At 35.7% G+C, this 16,603-nt stretch overlaps 1 protein-coding gene across 19 annotated transcripts in view; it reads left to right on the top strand.

The window, feature by feature from the left end:
* Positions 1 to 16,603, top strand: part of SKAP2 (src kinase associated phosphoprotein 2) — a 207,734-nt gene that overhangs the window by 162,176 nt on the left and 28,955 nt on the right. For all 19 annotated transcript variants that reach the window (XM_009452811.4, XM_063814143.1, XM_063814146.1 and 16 more), the window contains one exon: positions 11,334 to 11,411. In XM_009452811.4, the coding sequence (XP_009451086.1) occupies positions 11,334 to 11,411 (78 nt within the window). The remainder of the gene's footprint in view (positions 1 to 11,333; positions 11,412 to 16,603) is intronic.

The following is a 16,603-nucleotide window of genomic DNA, read 5'->3' as shown; positions in this document are numbered from 1 at the left end:
CGCAATCTCAGCTCACTGCAACCTCCACCTCCCGGGTTCAAGCAATCCTCCTGCCTCAGCCTCCTGGGTTTACAGGCGCCCACCACCACGCCTGGCTAATTTTTGTATTTTTAGTAGAGATGGGGTTTCACCATATTGGTCAGGCTGGTTTCAAACTCCTGACTGCAGGTGATCTACCTGCCTTGGCCTCCCAAAGTGCTGGGATTACAGGTGTGAGCCACTGCGCCCAGCCTGAATGCGAATTTTAAAGGGGGTATCCATCAACAATTGAAATAGCTGAATAACCAAAGAAAATATGAAAATAGCTTACATTTATAAATTATGATAAGCACAACCAAAAATGTATGACAGTTGTGTGTTTTTGTTTTCAAAACTTATTAGAGACAGTGGTTCAGAGAAAACAGCTCAGTTTCTATTTGCTCCTTTTCTGTTAAGAATCATCCTCCAAGTAATAAGATTGGTAAGAGGGAACAGAAGCCCAGGATTGACAAAGATTCAAATAAAATACCTAGCTAGCCAAAACAAACTCCTTCTTTGTTCCAGGCTTGTTTAGGTAATATAAATAAGTCACTGGGGAGTCCACACCTGGAGTAAAAGTGGACAGTAGAGGAATGTTTGCAGTACCTTATGAGTGGAATAATAGAGGCCTGGACCAAGTCTGTGAGAACACAAAGGGGAGAGAGGCCAGCTGCTTCCCAGAGTGGGGATTGAGCTTTGCTTTAAAGATAAGTAGGACTTGGGTTTGTCTTCTGGTCCAGGTAAAACTGTCATACATTACAAGAGAAATTGTAAATGAAGTCATTGAGCTGCTGTCACTCATTTTGAGGGAAACATGAAGGATGAGAAAGACTTTAGAGGTCTGGAGTCTAGCAATTGTATTATAAACTTCAAAAACAGTAGAAAGTGTCTCAAGTTGGGTTCCCTGAAAAAGACTCTAAGACAGTTTTATGTAGAAGGTTTATGGATGAGTGATCTTAAGACATACGCCGGATGAAAGTGAAGAAGGCCAGACTAGGCTAGGCGGACTCTTCAGGATTGTGCCAAATTGAGGCATAGGGGCTTGTCTTTGTATTCCTGCATTAGCTATTCATTGGCTCCAAGCCATTCTCTGGGAGGCCCTATAACCTTGAGTGAAGCAATTCCCTGCAGTTGAGGGCAATTTCTAGTGAGAGACGCAGTTATGAACCAACTGCAGCTTGAGTCCCAGCAGTTGGGGATGGCTGTGTTGGTTCTGAAAAGCGTATCTGGTATCCCTTTTCAGATGAATTCTGAAAATTCTAGATAGTTAATGGGCTATAAAGAGGACTCCAGAAACTGCTAACATAGAGTATCAAAGAGAGTCTTTTATGTTAACTAGAAGATGAAACACTAATTACTGGAACCCAGTATGAGTTCCAGGAATTGGTGGACATATAACTGGACTTCAGTAAGACATGTGGTCAGGATTCTCATGAAATCTTTATAGATATAGAGACCACCGGATAACTGACTCTACAGCTGTGTCCAAAGAGTGCTAATTAATTGATTTTATGAATACCTTAGGGCTTTATTTTCAATATTATCATATCCAACCTATTCATCATTGTTTTGGATACAGGCTTGCTCTCAATAGAACAAAATCATGGGTCAAATCCAACAAGATGAAATATGATAGAATATTCCACTTGCTCCAAAAATCTAGTTGCACAAGTACAAGAAAGGAAAGACTTGGCTTCACAGAAAATGGGAAAAACACATACGGACTTTGGTCAATAGCTCAATATGAGTCAACAGTTTAATGTGATTCAATCCTGAGATTGTGTGCTTTGGGAACATAAAATAACTATCAAATAGTGTTCTAGGTTAGCAGGATATCATTTTTTTTTTCATGTGGTGGATGAACAATGTTTAGATATTTAACTAAAACTACCCTAGAAAGTACAGGGTAGCCATTCTTAAACTTATTGATCTCAGGATCCCTTTGCAATCTTAAAAATTATCAAGGACCCTTAAAAGCTTTTGTTTATGTTTTGAATTTTTTTCTAGAAAGTAAAGTATTTCATCTCAATGTAGATTTTTTTGGTTTGTTTTAAATTTTATTAGATTAAAAAATACTATCTAATGATAAATAGGTTGGTAAATAGTTAAATCTCAATATTTACCCTATTAGAAATTAAAACAGATCTTTAAAGAATGTTGATTTATTAATGAATTTAAAAGTCATGATGATAAACCTGTTACATCTGTACATAACTTATTTTTAGGAAAAATAACTATATTTCCCCCTAAAATTAGAAGAATATGGCATTGTTTACATTTTTACAGCTTTCTTGAATGTCTGTCTTGGTAGAAGACAATAGAGTTTCATATCTGCTTCTACATTCAGTTTATTGTGATATATTGTTTAAGTACAGTTAACTTATAAAGAAAATCCACCTCATACAGATATGTAGGAAGGAAAAGGGAGGTACTTTACTTGCAGGTAATTGTAGGTATTCTTTTTTGATATTGTACCCAGACGCGACAAGTAGTAGTTAAAAGCTGGTACAATGTGGAATCTGAAACCATACCAATGAACTTTTCATACTCTTTTACATTAAAATTCATAGGCCTGTCTTGCACTTTGTTGAATGGATCTTTTACCCATGCTTGATTTTGTAACATGCTTTGGTCAGTTGGAAAATACTAGTTCATTGCATTATGCAGAACCTACAAATATTGACACAACTATGACACAACCTAAGAAAAACCCACATTTTGTTTATATCACCATCCATCTCATTGGAAAAGTCTTTAAATAGTGGGGAGCTGTCAAGCTAACAGTGGCAGATACAAGTTTCTAAAATCCTAATTTTTGCTTGAAAGCTCAAATTTTATCATTGGCAATAAATACCGTCAGTTGTTTCCCTTGAAATGACAAGCTTATTTCATTTACTTTTGAGAAAATGTCTGCCAGATTCCCAAGTCTAAATAACCAGTTTGTCAGTCATTCAAGTAAAAATGGTGTTCCATGAATAAAAAAGTGGCTAATTCAGCTCAACACTCAGATTCTTACGCATCTGGTGGTGTAGCAGAAATGCTTTATACATTCTTCTGATTTTGTCACACAGAATATTAAAGTTACGCACTCAAGGTTGATATTAGGTGAAAATAATTATTACTGCTTCATCAAGGACATTCTTTAGTGCAACTGACTTCTTTCATTTTTTTACTTTTATGCCAGTGCAGGGCAGTCTAAGTTGATTTATGCTAAGGTGTCAGCAGTTTTACCCATCATTGCTCTGCAACATCAGTGCAAATGTTAACATAGTGAAAAAGACACATAATGTCTTAGTATTATTATGAAAATAGCTTTGACCCCACAGACCCTCCACCCTGCAAACAGATCTTGGAAAGCACTGCTGGTATAAGGGATGTGGAGCCAGTAAGTCTAATGGTGATGGTTCTTTCTATGAAACTGTGCTTTTTCTTTCTTGGGCTCTTGAAAATGAGGTTAAGATGCACTGCATATGATGAGAAAGGGTATATTTGCATAGGCAAGCAGAGGAAACAGAGCAAAAGCCTATAACAAATGAGCTCTGCATCCATATATCAGCTGTTTTTCCAGAGGTTATAGTAGGCAGTTGTAGACTCTGATAAGACAGCCACATTACAATCAAATAATCATAACATCAGCCTATTTATCACTAGATAGTATTTTTTAATCTAATAAAATTTAAAGCAAGCCAAAAAAGTCTAAATTGAGTTGATGTATTTTACTTTCTAAAAAAGGATTCAAAACAGTTTACAATGAAATGCATATATACTTTTGGGATAAGAAATGTATGGGGACAATGAATACATATGCATTTGGGGTATTTTATTTAAAATAAGAATTAAGAAAAACCAGTAGCTGAATAAAGGTAGCCTAGAAGAAGGTGTTAATAGTGGTTATGCTTGGATCATGGATTATTTATTTATTTATTTTGCTTATCTCTATTTTCTGACTTTCAGCAATGAGTAGATACTGCTTTTGTAACAAGAATAATAAGAAAAAGGGTTACTTTAAATGAAAAAAAAAAAAGAGCTGTAATTGTATCAGAAATCCAGAGCCAGATAGAGGTTACTGTAAGTGAAAAATAAAGGAATTCAGACTTTCCTGGACTAAAAGAATTTTAGAATTACACAATTTGTTATAAACTTTAATAAAAAGCCAAGAATTTGGGTTGTAAAGGAGAATTTTTATCATACAGTGAATAATTCAATGGGACAAGAAGGAGCTCCATTTCATAACTTCCTAATACCTAGTACTCTTTAGGAGTAGGATCATTTTCTAATTCACAGTCGCTTCTGACCAACCGAATCTGACCTATGAAAACTTTGTTTTTAACCTATATACATTCCTTTTTGCCATAATTGCCTAATTGCCTGTAGGTGATCGAGTGTATACAAGACTGCTCCTGAAACAAAGGAGTGCTTCTCGAGCAGCAGATAACTTTTCAGAAATGTCTGCAGTGCACAGAAGGCAGTTTCAGGGAGAAGGGTACAGTGTGCAAGCTGTGTGCCCTCGGTCCAGTCATTCAGCACCCACAGTTTACCTCATCTTCTGTGAAATGAGGAAACTGAACAAGATTCTATCTAAGGTTTCTTTCCCTTCTAAGATTTTTTTTTCCTGACTCTATCAAATGAGATCTTTGCTTGAGTTCAAGTTTTTTCCTCAACATCCCAATCATGATATTAACAAATATGTCTATGTGAAAAATTATTTTCACATTTTCTGATTTGTGTGTGTATGGGTATTTTTTTGTTTTTGTTTTTGTTAGAGACAGTGTCTTGCTCTGTCACCCAGGCCAGGATGCAGTGGCATGATCTTTGCTCACTATAAACTCAAACTGTGAAGCGATCCTCCTGCCTTGGCCTCCCAAAGCAGATTTGTGTTTAAATTATTAATTTTAATGTCATAGTACAGAAATTTACTACAATCCAATGGTATTTCCTTTTGCTTTTGAAGGGTAGTGATAACCTTTTCATATTAAACCTTTGAATAATAGAATGTCAAAGGTGAAAATTAGATTTTGTGGTTGAACAACCATTGCTTATTTTCTTGCCTTTTATATCACATTAACCTTCCTGGTTGCTTAATTAATAAATTGTTGCAAAACTCCTAGTTCCTAAGGTAATAAACTTGATACAGCATACTAATTTTTCATTTTTTCCCCTGAGAAATCTGGTTATCTCATTGTCTTCCCCAAATCCTTCTTCAAAGTGCTATGGGATAGGCTTACCCTTCCTACTTTGAAATACAGAGATGACACTAAGAATTAGAAGCAGTGTCCAGTTTATGTGAGTAACAGAGCTGTAACAATAGGCCCCACTTTGCGAAATTTCCATAAGAGTAAACATGACTCTAACTATGCTATTCCAGTCATCTTTATCCTTCCATTCATTCTGAAGTTTGTATAATGCTAAAAGGCACATGCTTATATCTTTTTAGAAATATGTATTTTATTGCTGTAAAATAATAGTCTATTGAATAGACAGAACAGTCCTTTAGAAGTATAATAAAATATAGTAATATAAAAATCCTTCATATTACCAGTAGTTCTAGATTTATAGGCCCCTGGGGAGCTCACTTTCCCTTGCTGTCATAATTTTGAATCTTTTGCCCATACCCCTTAGATTCGACTCTTAACTTTTCCAACCCGTCTTCCAGCCTTTGTGACTTGCCACAGGTCATGGGAGAGAAGAGCGGGTGGGGTTCCATTTGTATATATCCTCCCAGTACTTCTATCTTTTACATTTTACCACTAGGACTAGCCGGTGGTGTCCTCTGTTCCCCCATGTCACCTCTTCCATCTCCCACTCAGGGGCATCTTGTGTGCAATGCCCAAATAGTGTGTAACTTTAGGAACAGAGGAGTGTGTTAAAAGCTAGAGGTGAGGAAGGGGAACTGGGAGAAGAGAAAGAAGACCATGTATTTTGGGCAGCCCTGGATGCAATTGTTTCTAAATCAGCACTAAAAAGTTTGCTTAAGATGTTCTTCAGATACGATGCTATGATAGTGTAGAACCTACTATTCTATGTGAAAATGTTTTCAAAGTCCACAAACAGACAGTATTTTAAGTAAAATTTTAGAAAGCAATCCACCTGTAAATTGAAGATTTTAATGAAAATAAAGGAGGAGACACTGTGGCTTAGAGTTAAGGCATATGCCTAAAGTTAAAATCCCAGCTTATGTACTAACTGGATGTATGAACCTTGACAAGTTATTCAAGCTCCATAAATTCATTTTTCATATTCATAAAATGGTGATGATAAAAGTACTTATAATTACCTCATAGAATTGTTGGAGGATTTAGTTACATAATGGATATAAATGCATATAATGTGAACATTTAAGCAATAAATATTCACATTTCCTGAGAAAAATATATAATATTAAATAATGCCTGGACAGGTGGAGATCTAAATCCAAACTATATTTCAGAGCTTAACTTTTGATTCTGTGTTTTATGTTTTAAAGTACATTATAATTTAGTAAAGCTGTTTTCTGAGGGTATTTAGTGAGAAAGGTGATCATTATGTAAGTGAAAGATTTTTTATATCATCTTCCTCTTCTCCCTGGAAGAGATGATAAAATCAGTCCTCGGCCTTGATGTGAACATCGCATACCTTGAGTTGGTGTTAACAAATTTTCTTCAACCTTTTTTCAAGCAGTGTCAGCTAAATGGTGCCATTTGCTTATCACTCTTCTTTTTGGTTATTTATCCTAAAGATAAGAACATTAGTAAGCTGTAAATGCCCATTTTGTAAAAACTGCATAGCTAGACAGATTTGCAATCCATATTAGGGTAATAATCCATCTGTTATGGAACTGGATCAATTTTGTAAATTAAATAGATTAAAAAGGGGGAAAAAGGGCCATGACTTTTCCCACAGTAAGCCTTTTCTCAAATGCTAAAAAGATTTGGGAAGACTCAAACTATTTGCCATTCTTCCTCTCTTTGCTTAACTCAGAGAGAAGGCCAAATATCTATTAAAAAGAGGGGTGGGTGCAGTTGTTTTTTTTTTTTAATTCTTCAGGGTCTGATTGCTCCTGGAAGTTTCATATTTTTGACAGAGTTTATTGTTAAAACCTTTTGATGACTACCAGAACATTTCTGCTGTTCTCACTGATCAGTTTAGTAAACGTGTGACTATGTTTGAATTTTCTTCTGCACTTAGCTCACTTTACTGTTACTTTCATCCTGTCTGTTCAAAAAAAAAAAAAAAAATCTCCTGATGATTCTTCTAACAATGTGTGATTGGAGTAATAACTTCACATGTTGAAGAGTTTTGTGCTGCAGCTGAGAGGCATGTAAATACAAGCTGCTTATTTGCAAGAAGCTTCCAGGTTTGCAATATGATTGCTATGGAAACCACATAATGAAAACCTTATAACCATCTGTGTGGTTTGATGGATTTTACTGCATAGCTGAGCTGTTTTTGTTTACTGTTATTAAAATGTTGAATGGAATATATTAACTCACAAACATTGACTATTTGAGGTATTAATTAGTATTGTACAATGACATTGTGCCTCAACACCAAAATAATACATATTTAATAATAAACCTAAATAAAAAAATATGTGAATGTATATATTTCTAATATATTGTGAAGGTGATTATTGCCTAGAATTTTGGTCACTTGTTCTTACATGTTTTTAAGAGCTTTATTCTATTAATAAATGAATATGTTAAGATTTATTTGTATGATTTTTTTAATCCATTTGTTTATTCTGTATTTATCGAACATCTCCTTTGTGCCAAGTTCTATTCAAGGTTCAGTCTGAGGTTTTTTTCCCTGCCTAAGATTCAAAAACATACACCATATTTGATTTTGTTATCTTTTATATGGAAGCTATTTGTATTGTTAGCCAAGATAAAATGAGTTGTTTAAATATTGTTAAGAAAAATTGATATATTAACTGCATTAAGCTTTGGTTTAAAAATATCGCTACCAGGTTTAAAATGGAAAAAGGAAGTGTCCTTAATGAGCATCTCATCCTCTAAAATCTGCTTATTAAATGGCATCTTACATGGATTTCAATTTGGATATTTTATAGTAAACATTAATTCTTAAGTAAATACTTTTAATATCATTATTCTGATAATTTAAGAGTGCATATTTCTAAGAACAAAGCTCTCTGACACCAATATACAATCCAGAGCACATGTTACTGGCACTTAAGTTTTAATAAAATAAAAAATTCATAGTAACAAATACTTCTAAATTCATTGTTAACTTTGTCAAAGAGCAGAGTTTTTTCATTAAGTCTTGTAATGAATTTTTATATGTTCATGCTGATTTGGGTGGTGAAATCTAAATCCCACAGTCTCTTTTTTTTTTTTTTTTTTTTTTTTTTTGAGATGGAGCTTCACTCTTGTCGCCCAGGCTGGAGTGCAGTGGCGCGATCTCAGCTCATTGCAACCTCCGCCTCCCGGGTTCAAGCGATTCTCCTGCCTCAGTCTCCTGAGTAGCTGAGATTACAAGCGCCTGTCACCATGCCATGCTAGTTTTTGTATTTTTAGTAGAGACGTGGTTTTGCCATGTTGGCCAGGCTTGTCTCGAACTCCTGATCTCAGGTGATCCACCCGCCTGGGCCTCTCAAAGTGCTGCGATTACAGGCGTGACCGACCATGCCCAGCCCCCACAGTCTCTTCTTAAAAGCCACTAATAATACTTATTGTTTTGATGCGGTTATAGCTTTTGACTGAGGACGAGTGCCTTTATCCATTTTTTAATTTATTTCTTACTATTGAATTTGTGACTAAATTAAAAGGGGAGTGGGTGCTATGGAAAGAAAGTGTGAAAAGTAAGGAAAGCTTTCTCCTTCACCTTTTACCAAATTATCTGTCAATAAAATGAGTAGGTTGGAATAATGACTGTAAACGTTCCTTCTACCTTTAAAAATTTATATGGAAACACCCTATTAACCCATTTATTAAAGCTAGCCTTTAAGGTTTGGCATAAGTGAGATAACTATTGTTAAAAAGAAAAGAGACAGGATACTTTTTAAAAGAGTGGTATACTTTTATTAGGTCTTCTATATATTTGACTGAACCATATTAAATTGTCAGTGTTATGTTTAACAATATGAATAAAATGCCAGATATTTTCAGGTGTCCCTTATATTGGAGTTGTCATTATTTTGTTTGAATTGAGTTACAGAAATTCAGAACAGTTCTATTTGTCGTGTAAGTACAGCTACCCTCAAGCTTGGTTGAAATGCTGATTTTGATTCATCCCCATTTAACATTTTCAGGAGACTCCTAAATTTCCACCTGTAGTCCTGACTGCTCTACCATACTTTGCAGTTGCCCAGACATGTTCTCTGGGTTGCCTCACCAATACATTAAATTCCTCCTGTTGAAAACACGACTCTTTGTGTTCCCCAGTAAGATAGATTATTTTGGCTATCCTCCTTTTAGTAATAATATGTCCATTTCTCAGTTAACTAAGCTCAAAACCTTAGCCATCCTTTGTTGCTCTTTTTCCCCCCTCATTCCTCCACATTCAGGCACAAAGCTTATCCATTCTAGTTCCTTTACCTCTTATAACCATCTCCTTTCCATTTCCTTTGCCCCTTCAGTTCAGGACTTCCCCTTTATCCACAGTAGTCTCTCTCCCCGCCCCTTTTTTAGGCTGTCTGAGACAATGGGATCAGATGTCCATTCCTGAAGCATAGCTTCAGTCCTGCCCTTTCTCTGCTCAAAAAACCTTCTAAGGCTCTTATTGCCCACCAAATAAAAGCCTGCAGTCCATAACAAGATGTTCATGGCCCCTCAACAGCTGGTCCAAACTATGAGCGTAACTCCTACCCAGCTCTTCCCCTATGTGTACCAGATTCTTTAGTCAAAATGAATATGAACATGCCTTTTTCTTTTAAAGATCATACCTATCCCTCCGGAAATATCCTTCTTATCCTCTCTCCTTATTTAAACTCTCTCCATCCCTTGGAGCCTCCGTGGTGCTCCCTAGTTGGGGGATTTCTCTGCTGCACTTCTTCAGTGCTTTGTGCATCACTTGTCAGGTTTAGGCCCCTTCAGCCTGTTTTCCTTTAGAGCTTGTCTTCTGTCCCATCTGTGCTGTCAGCTTCCTGTGAGCAGAGGCTTCCTGTTACTTTTACCTCCTTGGTAGATCTCTTCTGTCTCACAGTTAGTTAATATCCAATGAAGATTGATTGACTGATTGATTGAATAGTTACAATGACTACATTTATATATTTTGCATATTTTTCTTTAAAGTTTTAGGAGTTTTCTTGAAATTATGATTCTCTTTGAATCCAGTTTTTCTTTGGCATGCCATTTGTTTATATGTCCTGCCTTAAGTATTTCTAGGTTTGTATGCAAATCCTTAGGTGAGGAAAAATCATGTAATAAATATTTTTCTTGGTGTAAATGAATTAGTTTATTAAGTCTATTTAAAGCTCTTCTCATTTAATTTTATCTTATTTCTTTGCATAATTTGGGGAAGGAATGGTATAGGTGAGTGTGGAACAAATGTAAATGGAGCACTGATTATATGTAGGATAAAGAACATTGACTTTATAATCACAAACTTAAGTTCGAATGACACACTTTGGAAGTTACTTCACCTTTTTGAGTCTCTAAAAATAAACTTGTCTGTAGAATGAGGATTAAAAATTATTTGTCTATGAGATTTTAACATCCAGCATTGTGTATGACACATAATAGGTCCTTGGTATAATTTTGGGGGAATTACCTCAAAGGATGAAGATCATTATAGTATCTTCCTGTGAAGATTAAGTGAGAAAACGTATGAAATTATATGATACTCAATAAATGATTTATAGGTTAACTGCATTTTTAATCACACATTTCTCCTTGCTATATGATGTTTTAGGGACCATGATTTTATATATGATACTCCTGCCACACAGTACAATGTGGTGTATCAGTATAACGCTGGGTGTTACTTTACTGGATTTAAGGGTTTTCCTGAAATTAAGATTGTTCCAGATGAGTTTCTAAAAGTATTTAAAACAAAACATGCAGTGCATTAGTACATATCTTAAATTTTGCCAAGCCAGTTGGAAAGATTGCTATTTGGAAGTAGCTAGTATTTTATTGGAAAGTTGGAAAGTTTGCTATTTGGAAAGTTGGAAAGGTTGCTATTTGGCAGTAGCTAGTATTTTATTTATTCAGTGTTAGATTGTCGAAAAAGGACTGTGAATCTTGAGTTATTTTATTCTTTGAAAAATAATGTTTATGTGTTATAAACTTTTAGTTTTGCTTTTAAAATTGAGTGAGTACTGTAGTATTATCCCTGAGAAAACCCTTCAGTGTGCCATTGATAATGTTTATTTACAGAAGAAGAAGAGGACAGTGCTCCAGTGAAAGTGGAAGAACAAAGGAAGATGAGTCAGGATAGTGTCCATCACACCTCAGGTAATGAATTGTGTAGCTTCTTGGCAAACCTTATTTTGCTTTTGTTCACTTTCATTTTATCCATGTTCTTACTGTTCTAAAGATGTTTACACAGCTCCCCAAAGTTGGCATTTTTGGCTTGGGTATCTTATGGCTGATAAGCTGCTTAGTCCCATTTAGGATGCATGAAAACCACTTGAGAAGGATTTATAAAGTAAGCCAATTTATACAAGGTATTCCTTCCTGAATTACTTTGTAATGACTCAATTAGCTTTCATTTCTGCACAAAGGAGATTTAGTTGCATAAATTAGCTTATCATCATTGAGGAAGTGTCACTGCTAAAGGACAGTTTATAGATACAACATGCAGTTGCTGTCAAACCTATAAGAATGTAATATAGACATCTGTGTATACTTTGTGCTTGAGCAGAACAGACTTCTGCCATTCAGAGACTAACAGGGGACAACAAGTTGCCCAGGGGACTGGCAATGTAGACATCTCTGAAAAGGTCAACTTGACACAGGCTCTGACAATCGACCCACAGCTCTGTCTTCTTTGATAAAAATCAGATAAACTTAAGACTGCTAATTGATCTGCAGCCTGTTTAAATGTTGGCCATGCATATCTTCATTGCATATGATTAACACAGAAAGCAAATGAATTGGGTAAGAAATGCCAGAGTCCAGTGACAGCAGCTTAAAAATTGGAAAAGGACACTGGTGGCCTAAAAGGCTAGGAAGGATGTTCCCCTTATCCATTTCCACTTGGCACATATCCCCAAGTACTAATTATGAATGAGACTGGAAAAATAATTGCACACACTCTGTACAAAATCACATGATACGGACAACTTTTCTTGCTTGTTGTTATTTCCAAATAGCAGGAGATAAACCATATCTGTAGTGCAAGCATGAGGTTAGTTTTGATAAACCAGCAATTATTTTACACGGAAAGAAGAGAAAGACTGCCTTCTTATCAGGACTTTACACCTCTTCATAGCCACATGTCAGCTGGGGCAAGGTCTGCCATATCATCTCTGTGTCTTGCAAAAAGCTAGAGTTAGGGTCACCTTCCCCTCTCTGATATGTCCATACATCACTCTTTCAAGCTGTCAAGGCCGGGTGGACAAGAAGTGTGTGTTCAGGAAGTAGCTTTCCAGAGTCCTTCCTACTGTGACATGTGGAAAGGAAACAGAGGCCTGATTCTAGACCTGGACAGGAAAGCAGAAGTAGGTTGCTGCAAAAGGTTTTGGTTAGTGTTTTTTCAGAAAGGAAGCGAGAACAAAATCATTACATGTTAGCACTCTAGTCCTATAAAATGAAGCTATAAAACACTGAGGCTTAGTGAAACCTTGAGGACTATGTTCAATAGTAGTTTAAGTATATATGTTTTCGGTTTATGTATCATGAAACTTCTGCCAAAAATACGTAGTTTTCTTTTTAAGAAAATTTCAGTGCAGGTATAGAAAGTGGATACATACAGATGGTTCTTCCACAGATACAAATATTTTGGCTTAAAGCAATTGTATTTTTCAAAAGCCCTTTTAAAGTAAACATCTCCCAAATTTTTGCCTTTGAGGGTAGGAAAAAAAATCAGTTTTCCTCAAAGGAATGCATCAAATAGATCTAGCCTTTCATGCAATGGCTATAAAACACTACAATAATTCTTATCTTTAGTGACATGAAATTCTTTTCAAGCAACAGTTTTAATGCTTTTGCATAGAAGTGACCTTTGCTCTTCCCTAGGCTGTCAAAGATGTAACACTAGAAGTTTGTTTGCCATGCAGGGCAGTGAGTTGACAAGGGTATTACTATCTTGCTGAGCATCACATGACATGAACTTCTAACCTTACTCAAGAATGTTATATATATTTCACATTGACTGATTTTACTAAACCCCCCACCACAGACTTTTCTAATGTAAAGTATGTAAGCAAAAACAAAATTAATCTTGTGTTTCTTACAAGTTCCTTCATGTTCAAACTTATATATCTTGCAGATATGTGGGTGAGTATATATATAAAATAAAGATTCCATTTGATTTTTTTTGAACATTATAGAATATATTTACCTTTCTAAAATAGTTTTTAAACCTTTTAACACCAAAGGAGAGATTCTCCACTATCTTATTCTCATATGTTTCACCCGTGGTCATCATGTTTTTCATCTTTGCAAAGTATCTCCTCTGTCTACATGTTTCATAACAATTCTGTTAGCTTTGCCCAATGATCTCTTCTTGTATGTTTTTAAAAGCAGGAGTAAGAACATTGTTTTAATCTTTCACAGGCTGGCTAATTAATTTTTTTCTTTCTTACCTTTTTTTAATCAATCATGCTTCTCAGGACAAGAAACATAATGTAGTTTTTTTTTGTAATTTTTAAAATATAGATCATGATGTGGATAGAATAGGAAAATTAATCCATGTAGTAAAGCCAACTAAACATACTTAATTTGTGCTTTAAAATGTATGTTTATGATATTTGCCTCATCCCATCTTTAAAAATACATATCTCAACTGGATTATTTTTCAGTGTTTAGGGGTGAACAGTGTTAACTTTTGCAAACCTGCACTTTTGAGGCTGTCGGTGCTTAATTTTTTGTGTATGTTTAGCTACACTTTAAATTTTAAAAAGTAAGCTAGAGGAGATTGCTGCCCTTTAAGGAACAAGACTCTTCCTGATTTTTGTGTCCAGATTTCATATCAAGAATTCAAACATTACTTCCCTGAGACTAAGGCTAATAAACATATACTGCCAGGGTTTTTTTTCCCCCTACTTACGATTTTTTCTGCTTTATAGCTAGTATTGCATGCTGAAATAGATAGACTAGTAAATCATACATGTATGTAGCTGTGTGACATAAACAAATTATTCTTTAACAGAGCTCTCATACGGGACACAAAAATGAGGTTGGTCTTTGGGTAACATCATCATCAAGATTATAGAAAGCACAGTTGAAAATGCATCTTTTTCCCATATTGCCAAATCACTAGCTCTGTTGCCTCTTTACAGCAGTGAGATTTAATGAAATGCTCATGATGCACATCTAGGGAGAGATGCATCTTGCACACGGTGGGGGTCTCTCTTCCCCTCATGTGCTCCTGTAACTCCCATTAGTGTTAATGGGAGTTTCAGCGAGCGTATCGAGGGGAAGAGAGACCCCAAAGTGATAAGGATTATGTGTTAGAAATCACCATATACTTTTCTTTTCCTTCTTTCTCTCCCCTCCCCTTTGAGAATCTATTGAATTAAAACTATTGTAAGAGAGTCTGAAAAAAAGGAAGAGCAGCCTGGACAGCTGGGGAACGCAATGGGACAACATAGCTAAGCCAAAACCTCTACTCTAGTTTTTAGTCCAAGTTTTGTTTCTTCCACTTTTTTGGAGCAAGCCTAAGGCTGAGCAGCATGGGGAACGCAGACTAAAGAAACCAGCCATTTAGATCCTTTTACCTCCTGGCCAGTTACTGTGGGGGAGGGCCTCGCATGTTACTGTGGGGGAAGGCCTTGCATGTGAAATGATGTCATCCTCTCTTTGCTCTAATTCCCTGACTTTTAAACTGACACTGACAGACTGCAAGGGGCACAACATTTGACCCATTTACCAATTGATTTAATCTGACTAGAATGTTTCAACTTCTAAATCTCTATTTGTCTAAATAAGTGGTTTTTAAAGGAAATCAGTCACTTTATTATTAAGTGATTTTTTTTCTTTTAAAATTGACAATGTTTGAAGTGATCTGGCCAGCTGCAGTGCCCTCTAGTGTCCATTTTTATAATTTACTTAATATATGCTTTGGGGAAAAAAATGTAATGAAGAGTGGCCACAAGCATTGTTAGTTCTTGGTTGGATTCCCAACCTTGTGTACATCCCTGCAGGTACGTGATGAGTGCTCAGATGCTAGTGTGGAGAAGTCAATAAGGTATCTGTCTCTCCCACTGCCTCCTCCTTTCTCTTCCTCCTTCTCTCTCCACTCCCATTGTCCCTTGTTTTTTTAATTCTTAGAAAACAAGAGACAAAATTTAATAGAGGGATTTTACTAGGTTGTATATTCTCTAGCCCATCTTTATTTTCTTATAAGCAAAAAGTAGCATTCTATTTCCTAAATATTCAGACTCCATATTATTCAGATTCTCTTTTTTTTGGCTTTGAAATATTTCTTATATTAAAGAGAATTTTAAAATTTTCTAGTAAACCTAACACTTTGTATAAATCACAAAAAATGTGTAATAAGATGAACACCCTAATGACATGCTAATCTGACTAGTTGTGTTGGAATCACCAAAAAGCCTGCTGTTTGAGAGCCATGTAACAATACTGAGATGACAACCCTGGTCCAGCCTGTGTCTCCACAGTTATCCCCTCAGAATTCAAAGATGACATTCCAGTGATGGAAGTTGTTAGCACGTATATATTCTGCCTGGCTAGTGAACACACGGACATCTTATTGATATTACTTGCATTCTTTTTGTGTTAACTCATCAAAACTCAATTATCATGAAATTGAAAACAGGAAACAGTTCTTAGTGTAACAAAAGCGTCTAGTGTGTTTAGCTGTGTTCCGTGTTTCAGGAGATCCGCACTGTATAAGTGACAAAGCATTTATTACCCATTTATTGTGGTCTTACAGAGTGGAAAGTGCTAAATAATCAATCAGTTAATGGTCTGTATGGCAGTTTGAGCACATCACATCCATTGTGCTTATGCTGTTAGAAGGATGAGCTGATACTCCAGTGTATGTTGCATGTTTATTTAGAGCCTGATGTCCTAAACCGGGGCTGACAAAAATCGGTTGAAAAATGCAGCTTCAACACTGGCAATTTCAAAGTTGCTAAAAATTTTCAAAGATAACTTTGGCTTTGGGTACAAATGTCCCTAAAGAAAATTGCTGCAATTACTCTTTATACCGTTTCCACGTTGTTGTCTTTCATTAACCAGCTCTAGGGTTTAGTATTTTTTTTTTAATTTTGGTTCCTTAGTTTTGGTTTTATATTTGTACATTAGCTCCTTTACTATTATTATTTTCATGAAGTGTCCCAAATTCTGTGAGATGGTTATTTCACAAAGTGTGTGTCACATCTCATGGATATTGCTCATTGTGAAGTGTGGCAGACACATCTTCAAAACATGTTGCAAGTGGGCTTAGGTTTGTTATTTAAAATAAGTGGGAAGCAACTTTTAGGTGCTGGTTTGATGACAGCATATAGCAATTACAG

This window comes from Pan troglodytes, chromosome 6, assembly GCF_028858775.2.
Source record: "Pan troglodytes isolate AG18354 chromosome 6, NHGRI_mPanTro3-v2.0_pri, whole genome shotgun sequence".
Taxonomy (NCBI): Eukaryota; Metazoa; Chordata; class Mammalia; order Primates; family Hominidae; genus Pan; species Pan troglodytes.
The sequence above is the reverse complement of the archived record's forward strand: the minus strand, read 5'-3'. Positions and strand labels throughout refer to the sequence as shown.